This window comes from Bidens hawaiensis, unplaced genomic scaffold, assembly GCF_021521415.1.
Source record: "Bidens hawaiensis isolate Kalapana, Puna unplaced genomic scaffold, B.hawaiensis_p1.1 tig00011192_1, whole genome shotgun sequence".
Lineage (NCBI taxonomy): Eukaryota > Viridiplantae > Streptophyta > Magnoliopsida > Asterales > Asteraceae > Bidens > Bidens hawaiensis.
The window spans coordinates 68,267-86,473 of record NW_027491870.1 but is presented as its reverse complement, the minus strand read 5'-3'; the positions used below and the strand labels follow the sequence as shown (position 1 = coordinate 86,473).

The 18,207-nt window shown below is 35.4% G+C and overlaps 2 protein-coding genes across 2 annotated transcripts; one reads left to right on the top strand and one right to left on the bottom strand.

Moving 5' to 3' along the window:
* The first annotated feature begins 4,802 nt into the window (after positions 1-4,802).
* Positions 4,803-7,065, top strand: LOC143537472 (uncharacterized). Its single transcript, XM_077031237.1, has 2 exons — positions 4,803-5,759; positions 6,649-7,065. The coding sequence occupies exons 1-2, from the start codon at positions 5,309-5,311 to the stop codon at positions 7,056-7,058; spliced, it is 861 nt and encodes a 286-aa protein (XP_076887352.1). The 5' UTR covers positions 4,803-5,308; the 3' UTR covers positions 7,059-7,065.
* Positions 7,066-15,981: 8,916 nt separating this feature from the next.
* Positions 15,982-17,962, bottom strand: LOC143537448 (uncharacterized). Its single transcript, XM_077031221.1, has one exon. It carries the CDS (start codon positions 17,960-17,962, stop codon positions 16,274-16,276), a length of 1,689 nt encoding a protein of 562 aa, XP_076887336.1. The 3' UTR covers positions 15,982-16,273.
* Positions 17,963-18,207: the final 245 nt, after the last annotated feature.

The following is an 18,207-nucleotide window of genomic DNA, read 5'->3' as shown; positions in this document are numbered from 1 at the left end:
GAGAAGAAACTGATCAAGATCGAAAAAGTTGATACACTTGAAAATTTTGCTGACTTGTTTACAAAAGCGTTTGATAAATCCAGATTTCAAAACCTAATTGAACTAAATGGGATGATCAATCCCGAGTAACCATGTCTTTGTTTTTGATTTAAAAAAAAAAAAAAAAAAAAAAAAAAAAAAAAAAAAAAAAAAAAAAGTCTTTATTGCTTAAAATTAGTCGGTTACCTCGGTTTGATGGACATCTCCTCGGATATGTTTTGGTCCTTGTTTTCGACTTAGGAAATGAGGATAGCCATTAACCGGAAGACTGAAAGTAACTGGGGCAGTGTTGACATGTTTTTCTTTCAGTTGCTGAAAATTAGTCGGTCATTCTTAGTAAGAAGGACACATACTTGCATGTGGTCGGTCCAGCTGATCCAATGGATCTTCAGGATAGCCGTTTACCTGATGACTTTGACATGATTGGGGCAATTGAATTCAAAACTTTATTTTGGGAAATGAAATTACTTTTCAAGTCTATTACTTCGTAAGAAGTTCTTTGCTGTGTTTAAAAGAAAATTGATCCACCCTTGGAAAATGATATATATACTGACTATGTGTGCCTAACTAGTGAAGTTATTAAGCTTAAAAGGCTTTAGAACAGTCATTGTATGTCATGGTAATTTTAATGGTGCGTAAAAGTGTATGTGATACTAACCTAAATTTACTCGAATTTAATGTGGAAACTCCTTAAGAGTTTTGCATGTCTTCATACACATCTTTTCGAAGGATAGGCAGAAAAGCAACTACCCAGTCATACACGAGCCCGTGAGTGTTCTGATTCCCGTGAAGAAAGCATTTCAAGACACTGCAGTGATCCAGATTCGGGACTTGCAGTAGTTTAGTACTCCGATGAAAACTCTTATGTGTGATTAAAAAAAAAAAAAAAAAAAAAAAAAAAAAAAAAAAAAAAAATGTACTTATGAGAAGTAGTGACAATAAACACGAGAACCGACACTTCTCAAGATTTCTCAAGTTTGGAGTAAGAAGAAAACGGGAAGCAGACAACGAGTATCTACAAGTTAATCAGACACTATGGGTCGAAGTCAATTCGGGGTGACTTGGGTATAGCCAAATACGCTTTGAGAATAGATAGAAGGCATCATTACCTCTGAGTTGTTGCCAACTTAAATTTTTGAGCTTAACTGAACCTTAATCCGTATCACAGAAACAATGAAAACCATTTAAGTTATTACATGCTTACAACCTGTTTCTCTATGTCATAATACAGCCAAACACGGATCCAAGTGACAGTCACGTAGTTAGTATGATTCCTGTTAGGATCTTTTCTAAAACATGGTGGTCCCCTGACTAGACTGAAATTTGATCCCTTGTTTCGTAAAATAAGTTTTTCCTATTTTTTAAGTTGTATTAATTTTGACTGGTTACTTGGACATGACCATTTTAGTTATAACTCTTTTTGGAAGCTTCCAAGGTTAAATGACAAATTTTTCAAACTTAAAGGGCTGATTTTGTAGTTACTGGCGAAGTTGTTGAATTTGGCGAAGTTGTTGAATTTGGCGAAGTTGTGCTTAACTTCGCCATGGCGAAGTTATTCGTAACTTCGCCAGACACAACTCCGCCCTATATATGTTCTGTTTCAACACTGTAGCTCTTTCATAAATCTTCCGGCGAACATAAAACCTCAAATCCTTCGGCGATCTTTATACTCAATCGTCTTTTCGATCTTGTGTTTCTTGTTACTATTATTCTTGTGGTATGTGTTATCACTTGTATCTTACCTCTCTCGTTCGTAATAGTTTACCCGGTTCGAGACCTTGGATCGTCGGTCTTTCAAAACCAAGTTTTTCCGACCCTTTGTTACGTGATCATGGACGAGCCTTACGTCTCAAATCCTTTGAAATATGTTGTTCTTCACTTATAAATCATCGATTTTGTCCGAAAATCATCGGACAAAATCGATTGAATCTGAACAGTCGCTGGTTCTGGTTCTGGCGAAGTTAAGGTTTTGGCGAAGTTATCCTCAACTTCGCCAGTGGCTGAAGTTCGCCAATGACGAAGTTGTCCCCAACTTCGCCCTCGGCTTAAGTTCTCCAGTGGCGATGTTAACCGTAACTTCGCCAAGAATTTAACTTCGCCTATTTCAAATGCCTTATCAGTTTTCAGACGAACTTAAGGACGAAGCGAAGTTGTCTCCAACTTCGCCTCACCCTTAACTTCGCCTGTACTGGTTACCTCACAACTTCGCACTTGGTTCTATGCGAACTTGTGGAATACACTACTGCTCTCTAACTTGTCTTGTTTGGTGCAGATATGGCTGCTGTTGGAGGAACTGGTGGTAATGACGGTGATGACCAACGACAATTCTTTCCATCCCACAACCAATATATCACCTTAGATCCAGATGCACGAGGCTTAGATGATTTCAGGGAGATTTGCATTGTAGATGGTCTAATGTAAGAGTTCTCTATAATCTGTCAATGATGATCTCCTCAATGATCACTTAGTAACAGTGGCGGATCCAGGAATTTTTCTCATAGGGGTCGGGAATTTTTATGGTCAGTACTAATACAACTGCCGGGTCGAATTGGGTCGGGTCATATATATATAAAAAAAGGATTACCAAACAAAATATTAGATAACAAATACATCAAAATTGTTCTCTACGAGTTTTCATTTTTTGAAATCTAACCATTACATCATCTACTTTAAAATTGATTCACGTTATAACTAGAGATCGGTTTTCTATCGGCGGGATCCGAAGGAAGATCATCCAATTCAACAAACTCGGGAGTCTAAGAAGACGATCCTTGATTTCCTTTTTGTTTAAGAAATCTCTCCATTATCGGATTCATTATTCTTTCTTCCTGTAAGATCAAAAATACAACAAACTTAGCAAGTAATCAAACTATTAACCTAAAATCACAAAATTCCCTCATTTTTTTAACATAATCTAAACATCATTAACCTAAAAATCTTAAAGCCTAACTAAATTAGACATAAATTAAATGTATTATGTATTTATGTTATACCTTATCACAAAGATGGATGTTGGAAATTGAGTCAGAGGAGGCAGAGACGCAGTCCGCAGAGGCTGTGGGTTGAGTTGTTTGGCCTAGAGAGGCCGACGCCGATCTGAGGGACAGAGGGACGAGGGTGTGAGTGTGTGACTGATTATGTTTGTTCTGTGTTCAATTGTTTCTTGTTCAGTTGTTTGGCCGATCATCAGAATCAGAGGCGGTAAAGGGGTTAAAAGAAAATATTAATTTAGAATAGGATTGGGTCTTGGGCTTAAAATTGGATTGGATATTAAACAAATGGGCTTATTGATATTAATAGGAAAAATTGTTTGTATAACGTTTATATAATTATATTTATAAAATTTTCATTGTATTTTTTAATACGGTTAGTCTCAAAATCTCATGGGGGTCGTCTTGAAATTATACAGGGTTCGGTTTCAAAATTTCATAGGGGTCGGGGTCAAAATTTTACAGGGGTCGGTCGGGAATTTTTCGGTATATTAACACTAAAATTTTTTGTTTCACAGGGGACGGGGGACACCCCTGACTTGTTACTATCTCCGCCCCTGCTTAGTAACTTCCAACAAAAATTGCATTACTCAGGCCTTGTTTTTCGACAAACTATTATCGATGAATTACAGATAAGTCACGCATTAATCAACGAGACAATAAAATCAGTGGTTTTGAAGTAAGGCTTAATCTTCCATGGCTGGGTCGATTGAAGGTTGTTTTTGAGTAATAAAAACCTCAAACACCTGTAATATTCAAGGTTACCGGTCGTCGGATCGCAGGGTCGCCGGTTCCGGTTCGACCGCGAACCGTTAAAACCGGCCAGTTAATTAGAAAACGGGTTAAATAGCATGAACCGGACTGCTAAGAGTACCGGGTCCCGGTCCGGTCCGGGTTTCAAAACATTGCTCATTCCTTCTAACGAATGTACGTGTAACGTATTAATTGAAAAAAAAAACTACTTATCGAGCTCTTTTCTTAATTTCCTTCAGCCTATTTGTTGTAAAAATTACGTTTGCACATAAAATGAATATCATTTTGAATGTTCTATTTTTTTCAAGTGTTTTAACTTTTTCTATCACACATATATCTTAGCTAATTATCTTCTAACATTTTGTTTTTCCTCATTTGCATATTTTGTAATTCGTATAATTCTGCATTCTTTTATAAGATAGACGACTGATTCGAGTTAACTGAAATATTACAAGGTGACTTCCAAAAAGTTACGACCTTAACACGAATTATTTGCAGGGGAGGCTCGGAGGGTGTACGAGCCGCACCATCACATAAGTTCGGGGGCACAAACATTTTTATACATATTACATATATATGTTTTTTGGTGTTAAAAATAAGGTTTATTGCAATGGTTAATGAGATAATTACATGCTCAGAATGATTTCTGCTAATAATAAATCAATTGATAAAAGTTTTATTCATGTACATTAGCGAATAAAAATTTTCTGTTAAGGCCTACGGGTCTTTTTATATTAGCTCGGCCGAGGTATCTAAATTCTCGAAGACGGCCTGATTACTTGTATTTGTAATAACATGTGACATATTTTCCTTATTTCTATTTTCTGTTTGTAATCAAGCTACCTTACTAAACTTCAACATTTTAACCTGTCAACCTATTAATACGACTCGTTTAAAGTCATACCGTAAAAAGCCCGGTCCAAACTACTAGACTCAACCAACCAACAACCGCAAACAGAATCAATCATCGCAGGAATATTATTATTATTATTATTATTATTATTATTATTATTATTATTATTCGTAACATGCATCGCACCACGTGTACGATAATTTCCACAAAGCAACATCGATGCGTAATATCACACACATGTAACACAACCCATACGTAATTAAAAAATCGTACACATTTTCAGCCACGTGTCAAACACCCAAAGCAAACATGCTATCACACACGTCACGTGTTATCCTTAACCTAGGCGGAGATTCCATTCCATCCTACATTAACATACACCCATCAAAACACAACCCGCCACGTGTCCGACATGCACTCATCCTCAAATCTCGTTTCTCTAATTCTCCGCCACGTGTCATCGTATAACAAATGTAACATCTTATAATGTTCCGACATTAACGCGTCACAACATTAACCAATCTTACGTGTCATTTTCTTTTCCCTCCATGTTTTCACATCACCATTTTAAATTGAGAAAAAAACCCTAGTTAATTCATTTTATTTCCATTTCAATTTCAATTTTCAACACAAAATTAAAAATTAAAAAACCCTTTGTTTGGATTTTGATTCAATGGAGGAGGATAATGAGCTAATGTTGGAGTTGTCTATTGGTGGAATATTCGGAAAATCGAAGAAACTGACCCGAATTGTTACAGAATCCCTTGAAAAAAATTTGAATACGCAATCGAATGGGAGGCGAAAGAGGGAGGAGAAGCTTAAGGAATCATCGGTCGAGTATTCGGGTTCTTGCGGTTCGGTTAGTGGACCCTTTGTGGAGAATAAGGAATGGTTAGAGGCGCAAGTTTTTGAGCCTGCGCTTAAAAAAGAGAAGGTTGGTTTAGTTTCGACGTCACCAGGTGACGATGATAATAATTGTGTTTGCCGGCCAACGGCTTGCGGGAGTTTCAAGCCGTATCAAGGGAACGTGAAAGATGGTGGTGGTGGAAGATGTTATTGTAAAGTGAAATCGAATGGTTGTGCGACGTCAGCATATTCTGATGGCCAATGTTCCTCTCCACAAGGTATTAGTTGAATATATATAAACTATAAAGCATTAGCTATATACACAATCGTATCACACACCGGATTGAATAGAGGTTGGATGGCTATTCTCACCATAAAAAGTTAAATTATCTAGATATTCTAACAACGCTATGATCAATAATTTTCAAAGTTTGATTTCAGTAATTTTCAAAGTTCGATTTCTTTGATCTGATTAATTATGATCAATAATTTTAAAAGTTTGAATTATGTGATTGTAATGGTTTTCCAAAATATTGACTAGGCTTTTCTAACTAGTTATTTTTAAAGTTTAACTTGTTAATCAAAATTACCATAACCTCTTTTAACTTAATAAAAACAGAATATCAGCTTCATATAAACATAATAATATAGCTTATTTTTCTCTCCTTCACTCCATCACATAAGACATGGTTTTATCCATTTAACTCCATTTCACACATTATTTTTTTATTTAATATTTTGTTTTATACCTTTTAACACGTGAAAAGCATAATACATGTACTTTTATCAAATTTAACACAAGTAAAATGTGGTTTAATTCATTTTTAAAATGGCATGTCATCTTAATTAACATTAATGTAGGTTAGACATTAGAGTGACCATTAGGCCTTAGTGTTATGTGGACCATAGTGTGAAATTAAATTCAGGTGGTATAGCTATAAATATTATTATTGTTGTACGTGTATTTTTATTTTTTAAATTTTTTGTTTTTGTTTTTGTTTTTGGATGATCCGAGAATAATCTTCTAGGATGTTTTTAAGTTTTATGTTATTGTTTCTTAACTAATTAAAGAAAAAGATCCAATTACAATAGATAGGTGGATAAGCGGACAATATATAAACGTGGTGTTGACGGCATCGATATATAAACGTTTTTGCCTGGTTTTAGGTGGTGCTACTGCTACTGACGAAAGCCGAAGCAATTCAAGCAACAACTCTCAACTGGATCACCAACAACCGGCAACTACTTCAACAGCAAGTGTCGAACCACCTGACCGACTGAACCCACATGGCTCAACTATATTAAACCCGCCTATTAAACCCGAACCGAATAGCCAACACCAACAACAAGCCTCGTTACTGGCCCGAATGCCGTGTGTTTCGACCACAGGAAACGGACCAAATGGGAAGACGGTTAGCGGGTTCTTGTATCGGTATACAAAAAACGAGGTGAGCATCGTGTGTATATGTCACGGTCGCTCGTTTTCGCCTGCGGGGTTTGTGGAACATGCGGGAGGGGTTGATATATCTCATCCGTTGAAACACATTACAATATTTCCGGCTGCTTTCGCGTCTTGATTCGAAGGTTTTGGCGCGACATTCGAAGGTTTTGTGCGTCGCGCCGTCACGTTTGGTTAGATTCGTGTGTATATATATATATATAAACGTAACGTTTTGTGGGTTAAAACCTGTGTATTTGGTTAATCATGGTGTGTGTATAGTGCATTTGTAGACTATAGGTTATTTTGCTCAATTTTGGTTGATCTCTAATTAAGTTATGTTGCTCAATTGTAAATATTGAATTTTGAAGATTGTAATGTTTTGAGGGATTGTAACATTGAATGTATAAATTTATGTAGAATAAAAGTAGGTGAAATTGTTGTAAAAGGTGTTATATGTTGCAATCCTCGTTAATTTGTATGTTTTATTATTTCCCATCTATGAATTTTAGAAATTTTGTTTATTATTATTTTTTTTTAACTTTCATTAGAATTTTTCATTTGTATCTTCCTCTCTAAACTCTAAAGCTTATTACCGGCCGATTGTGATTGTAAAATTAAACTTGATTTTTACTATTACCTTTGGGCGCTAGTGCACTAACGAGCAAAAGGTTCAAGGTGGTGGGATCATAATCAAAACCAATTAATGAGAATCATCCATTCATATATTTGTTGAAATCCATTCATATATTTGTTGAAATACGTACTTATAATTCTCATCAATTCAATAAACAAATATCTTCTGGAATAGCATGTTATTTTGTCTAATTGTTGCTAAAATAATTTTGTCGTTTATTTGCATATTATGTGAGGGTTGGCGGTAGAGTGCACAAAAAATCTGAACTCGGAACCGGACCCAAAAATTACGCAGAACCGATGTTTTTATATGTTGGTTTTTAATACCTGAACCTACCCATAGGTATGGATAATGTTTGCATTTTAGTATCAAAACTCGTACACGGAACTGGACCCCATTTATACCCGGTAATACCCAAAATCCGGAACCGGTTTCATAACTGGAACCGGGTTTTTCCAATACCCGAAACGGGTGTTTCAAATACCTGAAAAATACCCCTAAAATTGTAACCCCTTAAAAATTTCATCTATACCCGAAAAATACACAAAAGAAGGCCCGAAAAGAACCCGAAAATAGGGTATTCAAATACCCGTTTTACAATACCCGGTTCTGTACCTCACCTGAACCCTATGCATAGGGTATGGTTTTTAGAGACCATACCCAGACCCGAACCCGACCCGGTATTTTCAATACCTAATTTTCCAATACTCGGTCATACCCAGAACTAGGTATTTGAAAAACCCGATTGATGCACCTATAGGCTATAGCTAGCGGCTGATCATATGAGAGTTTGGGCTTGAAGCACGAAAGTGCCTGTGGGCTTGAAGTTAATGAAGCGTTTTGGCCGTAAGGGAGGCAAACCCAACCCAAATGGGTTGTTTTGGGTCAAGATGGATAAACTTTAAAAGTAAAATGGGTTAGGATGGATCAAAAAAATTCTACAAATGGGTCATGATGGGTTGGAGATATACAAGTGAGTTTCATATATAGGTTAAAATAGGTCAAAACAAAATATCCAAGTTATCCAAAATTTATCTAATTCAAAATACCCAAACTATAACGTGCGAAACAAAACTCATCCAAAACCCAAAACACGATCAAAACGAATCAAAAACCCCGAACTGACTAAAACGAAACAAAAACGAAACTGAACCAAAATAGAGAAACGACCAAAACGAAAAAAAAACGAAATGAAACAGAAAAACTGACCAAATCGAAACAAAAAAAGCGAAATACAACCGAAAAGTTAACCAAAACTAAACAAAAACACCGAATCGACCAAACCGAAACAAAACTGAATTGAAATAGAAAACCGACCAAACCGAAACAAAACATAATCGAAATAGAAAACCGACCAAAACGAAACAAAAAAACCGATATGAAACCGAAAAGTTTTAACAAAAAAAAGCGAAATGCAACTGAAAAGCGAACCAAAACAAAACAAAAACACCGAACCACCCAAAACGAAACAAAAACACCGAATCGATCGAAACAAAACAAAAAAACCAAAACGAAACTGAACCGAAAGAGAAAAACGACCAAAACGAAACAAAAAATGCGAAATGCAACTGAAACCTGACCCAAGAAAAACAAAAACACTGAACTGACCAAAGCGAAACAAACAAACCGAAACGAAACAGAACCGAAATAGAACAACGACCGAAATGAAACAAAAAAACCGAATTGAAACTGAAAAACTGACCAAAAGGAAACATAAAAAAACTAAATTTAATTTAAAAACCGGACCAAAACGAATCAAATACACCGAACCAACCAAACGAAACAAAAAAAAACTGAAACGAAACTAAACCGAAATAGAAAAACGACCAAAACGATACAAAAAAACCGATATGAAACGAAAAACTGACCAAAACGAAACAAAAAAAAGCTTAGCAAAACGAAACAAAAAAACTGAAACGTAGCCGACCAAAATAAAACAAATGAATCGAAATAAAACCGAAAAAACTGACTAAAACAAAACAACACTGAAACCGAAAAAACCGAGAAATCGAAACCGAGCAGATACCGAAACCGACCGAAATGAAAAAAAACAAAACCGAACCGAAAAAAAACTCCGAAAAACTCGAAATTGAACCGGTACAAAAAGTTTTTTTTTTTTTATGAACAAGGATGATTAGGGAAACATTTTAGTTATTTCACATTTTGCGTTTGTTATTTATATTTTGAGTTATTATTTTTTTAATAGTTTTTTTGAATATTTTTTTGAGGAGTTTTTAAAACCTTTTGTATGTCAGCCTTTCATTGGGTCAAGATGGGTTAGTTTTACTCATCTTGACCCATATCCATCCTAACTCTCTATTTTAAAAATCCATCATGACCTCATATCCATCCTGACCCATACCCATCCTGACTTATCACCTAAATCCAACCCAACCCAACCCAACCCACTCTCATTGCCACCTCTAGTTTTGGGCTTCTAGATCTCATGTCACAGTTTGAGCCTACCAACTTACCAAGTTGGCGATTCTTGATCTCTATAAAAATGATTCAGATTTCTCTACAGCCATGAACTTCTCACTATTGCGTATTTAATTTCTAGTCTTTTACGTCTTGTTCTTGAGTTTTTTAACCAAGGAAAGAAAAGGAACGGCGAGGGAAGGATAAGAAAGGGAAGGTAAGGGAAGAAAATTTTTTTTAGTTAGGTGTGTTCTTGAGTTTGAAGGAAATTAGATGAAAGGAAGGGATAACTATGTTTAAAAATAGTTATCCTTAGTAATCATCCCATTTTTGGGAGGATAACTTATTGGGAAAATACATTAATTTAACCCCTCCTAACTCCTCCTAGTCCTTTCCTTTCCATCATAAAAAAACTCAAGAACACCCATTTTTTAAATATCCTTAGTTTTTATTTACTTTCCCTCCTTTTTCAAAACTCAAGAACAGGGCGTTAGCTCTTGTTATATTTTCTAGAGTTTCATCCCTTTGATTCACAAGTGCTCATAAGATTCATCATATTGATGTTATTATTCTTATTCTTGTTATTAGAGTTGTGAGTTCTTGTGTATATTGGTTTTATTTATATTTGTTGTCGCAAGAATATTTGGAAAAGTATAGTTTCTTGACACAATTGCCCAGTTTGTTTAGGGCCGTCCAAACCGCTTGTCACTCGAACTCGCTCACTGCTCGCTCTGAAAATCCTCGCTCGTTTTTCGCTCGATTGAAAACGAGCCGCTCTGCTCGGTTCGGTTCGGTTTGGCTCGAATATTTGTAATTTATTTTATATATAATTATATATGAATATATATATATATATAATATATATAAACGAAGACATAAAAATCCTACGTGTCGCGATATGATCGCTACCCCTTTTTTTGGAGTCACCAGATTTGCTTGATTTTTAAATGGAGGCTTCTCATGCATTTGACTCGAATTCATAAGTATGGGTCTTACCAAACCCAGATATTCTTTAAACGGGTTATAACATCTCATTAAATTAACAATTATTCTCACCAAAATTATTGATGTGAAAATCCTATAAAATAGAATATAATAAAAATTAATATCTTATTTATTTTAAAAAAGATATATATATTATTTAAATTAAAAAACCAATTTGATAGTAAAAAATAAACGGGTTTTAGGTCTCATCAAACCATAAGTATATTATTAACTTTCATAAATATTATTTAAATTAAAAAACCATTTCGATAGTAAAAAAATAAATGGGTCTTGGGTCTCATCAAACCATAAGTATATTATTAACTTTAATAAATATTATTTATAATTAAAAAACCAATTTCATAGTAAAAAATAAAAATAAACGGGTCTTGGGTCTCATCAAAACCATATAGCTTTTAAACCGGGTTATAACATCTCATTTATTTGTGAAACAATTTATCATCAAATCATAAGTATATTATTAACTTTTATACAATAAAAATAAATAAATTAAAAAATTAAATAAATATTAGAACAAACAATACAATAGAACCCCCGTACCTTTTTTTTGGAGTCACCGGATTTCCTTGATTTTTAAATGGAGGTTTCTCATGCATTGACCCGAATTCACGGGTATGGGTCTTACCAAACTTAGATATTCCTTAAACGGGTTATAACATCTCATTAAATTAACAATTATTCTCACCAAAATTATTGATGTGAAAATTCTATAAAATAGAATATAATAAAAATTAATATCTTATTTATTTTAAAAAAGATATATATTACTTAAATTAAAAAACCAATTTGATAGTAAAAAAAATAAACGGATCTTGGGTCTCATCAAACCATAAGTATATTATTAACTTTCATAAATATTATTTATAATTAAAAACCAATTTTATAGTAAAAAAAATTAACGGGTCTTGGGTCTCATCAAACCCATATAGCTTTTAAACCGGTGGGTTATAACATCTCATAATTTATCATCAAACCATAAATATATTATTAACTTTCATACAATAAAAAAACATAACCAAAAAATAAATAAATATTAGAACAAACAATATAAAACAACCCCCGTAATACGGGGGATAAATATATATATATATATATATATATATATATATATATATATATATATACATATATATATATATATATAGAAAGAGAGAGATAAAACACATAAATATAAGCTTACAATTATTTTTACTCCTTTAAAATTTTTATATTCCGTCAAAATTTAGTTTTATTTGTTCACTTCAAGTTTTTTTAATATTAAAAGTTTGTTTACATAATCATTATATCTCACTTCAAACTCAATTTTAATAAAAGTTTACAATCTATTACACGTTTATCTAAAAACTTCTAATTTATTTATAAAATATATTTTTTTTACAACCTTCAAATTCGTTTTTTATTGAAAATTTTAAAGTTAAAAAGAAATAAATAATGCTCGAAATCGCTCGACATTTGATCGAAAAACGTCCGATTCGATTTTGGCTTCTTTCGGTTCGAATTTCAGCCGTTCGGCTTGGTTCGGTTGTAAACGAGCCAAGCAACGAGCAAGTCTTTGCTCGGTTCGGCTCGGCTCGTGAACAACCCTACTTTACTTGTGTTCTTCTTCCTGGGCTCATTTTTGGGCTGCCAGCAAATCCAACTTTAGGTTAATGGATTCAAAATATATATATTAGGCCAGCGCAACATAAGGCCGTGTGATTATTTAATCTCTCTCATACTTAAGTCTTAAGTTTTGTTACCTCATGTGATCACTTTTTTCATTTCGCCCAACTTTACCTTAACTAATTAATACATTACAGATAAAATAAGTTAAAATAATATAAAGCAGTGATCTATAATCAAACTAATATAATAAATTAACCAATAACTCGATCAATCCTAGAAAAAAAAATAAGTGAACTTGTTATACGATTAGACACCAACATTAAGGTTTTACACATTATTTTTCTTAATTTCATCAAATGTTTCATATTCAATTCTGTTAATGGTGTTATTGTAAGACCATCCGTAGTGGTGAGTTGTGTGTATGCGTTTTGGAGGATAACGCCCACACACAATAACACCATATTCAATTCTGTTAATGGTGTTATTGTCACCGCCCCCCCCCCCTGCGTTTTGTAATTTTTTTTGGCTACGTTATAAGTAAAGCAGGATTAATGGCACGCAAATTAAAAAAAGAGCCGTTGGGGACCTTGGAGCCGTTGGTTTATTTTTTTTTAATTATATTAATTATATTTATACTATATAAACAAACCAAACTCATTTTTTTAACACATTCCTTCCACTTCTATACCAATTATATCTTTTACACAAATATTTATACCATCATGTTTCCGAATAACAACCAAAATATTATCGGTTTCGGTCAATATGCCCGTCAAGGCAACCAAAATCCACAACCGAACTAATCTACCGCCTCGACGCCAACCGTACCCGTCTCGCATATGTATGACCCGCAAATGGCCGCGTACATTGCATATCTACAAAACTCTATGCCAAATGTGTTGCCCGGTTTCAAAAACCCGACGGCAAACATTTTTTCCGTTTCGGGTTCCCAACCCGTCTCGGAGACCCAACCCGAGGTCGAGTTCGTGCCGGAGACACAACCCGTCCCGGAGACCGTAGGCGGTTCGAGCCAACGCGGACGTTCGAGAAAACACAGAAAGAAGTCCGCCGGCGAACCTCGGGTTAAAAAGACGGTGATACCGTGGAGTATCGACAAGTGCGTACTATGTGCTCGTGCTTAGTGCGCGATATCGGAAGATGCCAAATGCGGTAGGTTTTTAAAATACATATATATATTTTTAAATTTCTTATAACAAACATTAAACTTGTAATTTTTTATTTTTTTTAGCGAACTATCAAAAAATGGGGGTATTTTGGCACAAAATTATAGAGTTGTTCCACGAGCTTGGCGGGGACTCACGTCGAGAAAAAGATTCGTTACTGTCGAAATGGGGCGACATAAACACCAAATGCTTGGCTTTCCATACGGTTTACTCTCGGATGAATCGACATAGGAGTAGCGGTGTCTCGGACGCGGAAGTCATGGAAAACGCGTTGACAAAGTATCAACATAAGGTTGGGGGGCCTTCAACTACTTTGGCATTTGGAAAGACCACTTGAGGTGTCACCCAAAATGGGGCATGTTGTTGGATGCCGAAGCCGAAGCCGAAGGTGGTCCGCGTAAAAAAAAGTCTAAAACATCGTCTTCGGTTGATCCAGACACGCCCCGTTCCGACGCTCGAAACTTCAACCTAAGCGATAATGATGCCGTGAATACTACCGAGATGCCTCGGCCGGGGGGTAGAAGAAGCAAGGCCAAGGGAAGGGGGAAAGGGGTCGCTTCGTCGTCGGCAAGGGTTCGAATCCCGAATTGGAAAGTCAATTCAAAGAAATGAACTCTCGACTCCAAGCTTTACACGACCTTGGAACCCAACGACTTCAAGTAAATTTGGACGCCGTTGACTTACTTAGAAGGAATGAAATGGACAAAGACATCGAGGTTTTATCAAATGAGCTATCCGAAGACGACCCGATAGTCCAATCTTTATTTGGAAGTTTAATGTATTTTTTAATTTTATGTTAATTTATTTAAATGATTTAGTATTTAAAAAACAAATAAAATTAATAATAACTGGGCGCCACGTGACGCATAATATCTGAGGTTGAAGAGTTATGACTATAGTCTGTTTTTGTAAAAACCATAACTCTGACTGGACGCCACGTGACGTATAATGCCTGATATTGGAACTTTATAACTACACATGGTCTAATTACTTTGATTTTTTTTCTATCAAGTTTTGGGTCTATTACTCTATTCAGTCTAATGGGTTGTTTGCCTCTTTCATATTCTCTTATCACTTTCATAGTTTCATATTCTATAATCTATCACATTTTCTCCAACATTGTTGGAGATTCTTAATATCTATATTTTTGTTTTGTTCCAAAAAATATAATATATAAAACAGCATTTGCTATTATCATTGCTACCGCTCCGATTGCCATGATTTCCACCAACGGATATCAATATTATTCTATTGCAAAAATAAGCTATTTTTACTACTAATTAACACTTGAATTTAAATTATATATTTATCTATGTATAAATAAATACATCATCACCAACATAATCATGTATGTGTATGTTATGTGGTTTTTAAGTGTGGAAATAAAATTATTCCAATTGCATGTTTTCTGATCTAAATGTTTTTAGATATATACATTGAAACCATATAAATATTTAAAATATAAACGCAGATAAACTCTTCATGACATCCGGATATACTAAAGTTCTAAAAAAGGTTATTAATAAATTTTATACAATGTTATTTCTATATTCAATAAAAAAAACAGTAAAAAGTTTTGACAATATGATTACAATGATAAAAAGGTGCGTTATCTAAATGGACAAGACTTGTATTTTACCCAACAAATATACGGATTCAGCACAGGCATGCTGCCCATAAGAGACAAACATCATTGAGTAACATTCGTAACAAATAGTCATCGTCTTGTCTTCATATCTTACCGACACTTAAATAATTAACACAAGAGAAACCTTTACAACTATGTTTATTATATATTTACTGCTTTTATGTAATCAAACTGTGTTTTTTTGTACTAAAAAGGAGTCCTACAGAGAAATGTTTATTAGTTCCCACGTGAAGCGTTTTTATGCGCAACAAAATAGATTTTCAGTCAATGTCCTAAATAACATACCATAACAGAAAAGACATATTTTGGTGTGTTCACTTGTTTGCACACTCACATGTTCACGTGTATAACATTGTCGGGTATACGCAATTCGCATTACATTAGTAAAGCAAGTCGACGTGACACAAAAAAGGTCCTTCGGTCGAAAATTAAATGACAGTTTATAAAGTAGCAACATAATTTTATTTTATTTAAACTCAAGTACAATAAGTTATAATAAGATCAACAGTAAAACATGCGTCTCACAGGCAGAAGTCTCTCTCCTTCACGTCAGCCCCTTCCCTTTCTCCTATCATCTCACATTCTTCACCCGAACCCATCTATCCAAACCGGTTTTTCCCTCTATTTTTTCACGCCACGTCAAGACCTTCACGAAAGCCTTAGCATACAATATTTTGTGTTTCAAATTTCAAAACATGACATTTTTTATACTTAGAATAAAGTATTTTATATACATAACTAAAACTTAAACTTACCAAAATAAACAAAAAATTAGATCAAACAAATGAACAACAAAACACCAAAAAAAGAACAAAAAATCTATCAACAAACAAACAATCAAACCAAACCTAATGTCTTTAACCATGTTTACTCCCAACATGATGCAACCAACCAAACCCTTTAATAGCTTTACCAATCTTCACAAGATTAGGCTTCCCCATGCCCAAATTCATCTTCCCAGTAGACAACTTCAATGCCTTCAAACAACACAACTGCCCATTACTCATAAACTCGTCATCGTCCTCGTCCTCGTCTTCACCATCGTCAAAATACTTAAACTCGCTCTTCTTATTCTTCTTCTTACTACTAACATTGTTATTATTATTAACCATAGCTTCCTTTCGGTTCCTCGATTCCCGCTTATTATCGTCTTCGTACGCCTCCCATAGCGAGTCCATTCCCTCTTCACCGCCTTCCGAATTGTTCCTTTCTTCGAATAACTTGCATGCTAATGTCCGCTTCCATTCTTTCTCCTTTCGCATCGACCCGTAGCTACTGAAGCTCGTTGAAGAGTCTAGTCTCCATGAAATTAGTTGCATGGAATGTGAGTTTTGTACGGAACTTTTTCCTTCGCCGGGAATTGATGACGTCACCGCCGGCGATGAATTTCGGTATACTTCTCCAACCGTCGAATGTGATTTCACTGGCTTCTGATCCTCGCCGGAATTTGATGACGTCACCGTTGAACTTGATTTAGCTTTTTTTATATCTTCGCCGGAAATTGATGACGTCATCGTTGAATCTGATATGACGGTTTTTATACCTTCGCCGGAAAATGATGACGTCACCAGGGATGATTTCACAATCGCCACCGTTGAACTTGATTTTCCGGTTTTCAGTTCTTCGCCGGAAATTGATGACGTCACCGGCAGTAATTTTTGCTCAATCGCCGCCGCCGAAACTGATTTTACGTCTTTCTGATCCTCGCCGGCAAATGCTGACGTCACCGTTGAATATGATTTTACCGTTTTTTGATTCCTGCCGGAATCTGATGACGTCACCGGCTCAAACTTCTTCAACACTTCATGAACATGCGACGTCGTTTTGTAATCCTTCATCTTAATCGCCGCCGTTAGATTCGATTTCACGGTTTTTTCATACTCGCCGGAGAATGATGACGTCAGCAGCTCTAGTTTCTGTACCTCTCCGGCAACTCCTCCGATAGGCGAACTCGCCGCCGTCGAGCCACAGCTCCCAAATCCACTAGAAGAAGAATCCAACCGCCACGAATCCTCATCGGATTCTATATCTTCACCGGAAACCGATGACGTCACCACCTCTAATGTCTTCTTCTTAGTAGAACCTTCAAACCGATCCAATTCCTCAAACAGACTCTCCAAATTATTACTCGTCACTGCCACGTGTCCATCATCACCGTTACCGTCAGTGAACACCGGCGGTGGAGCGTGAAACACGGTTTTATACATCTCTAGGTCTTCAAACTGACGAAACTCGTTGTTATCATTATTATTATCCTCCACGTCATCGTTCATCTTGGACCGGGCGGTTTGAATGAACCCGAGTTTTGATAGTGGGAGAGTGGAGGCAATGACGGAGAGAAGTAAGAGAAGAGGCGAGTTGAAGGAGATGAATTTGAGGATGTATGGAGAGAAGAAGATGACGTAAGAGAAGTAAAGAGGGTGAGAAAGAATGAAGGAGAAGATGAAGGATATAATGTCGTATAAGAAGAAGAAGAAGAAGACAGATGGGATGTTGAGTTTGCTGCAAGTGGTGGTGAGATGGAGATGATGATCTGTTGTTGCCATTGTTGGTTGATTGCTGCTGGTTCTTATCTTATGGTGAAGGAATAATAATAATAATATATGGAGTAAATTATTAATTATTATAGGAAATGGAAGAAGATGGAGAAGAAGAATAGGAGTTGAAGAAGAGAGTGAAGTGAATGCGGCGTGAATAAAGGGAACAGATTTGAGTACGACAAGTCTTGCGTTACTTCCTTTTACGGTTTTTTTTGACTCACTCACAAACTCTAATACTTTTGTTTTTCTTT

What these genes read in the sequence shown, in the direction of transcription:
- LOC143537472 (XM_077031237.1), top strand. Translation starts at nt 5,309, where the DNA reads ATGGAGGAGGATAATGAGCTAATGTTGGAGTTGTCTATTGGTGGAATA. An exon ending in CCAATGTTCCTCTCCACAAG is followed by an intron (nt 5,760 to 6,648) that starts GTATTAGTTGAA and finishes GCCTGGTTTTAG; the next exon opens with GTGGTGCTACTGCTACTGAC.
- LOC143537448 (XM_077031221.1), bottom strand. Translation starts at nt 17,962, where the DNA reads ATGGCAACAACAGATCATCATCTCCATCTCACCACCACTTGCAGCAAA.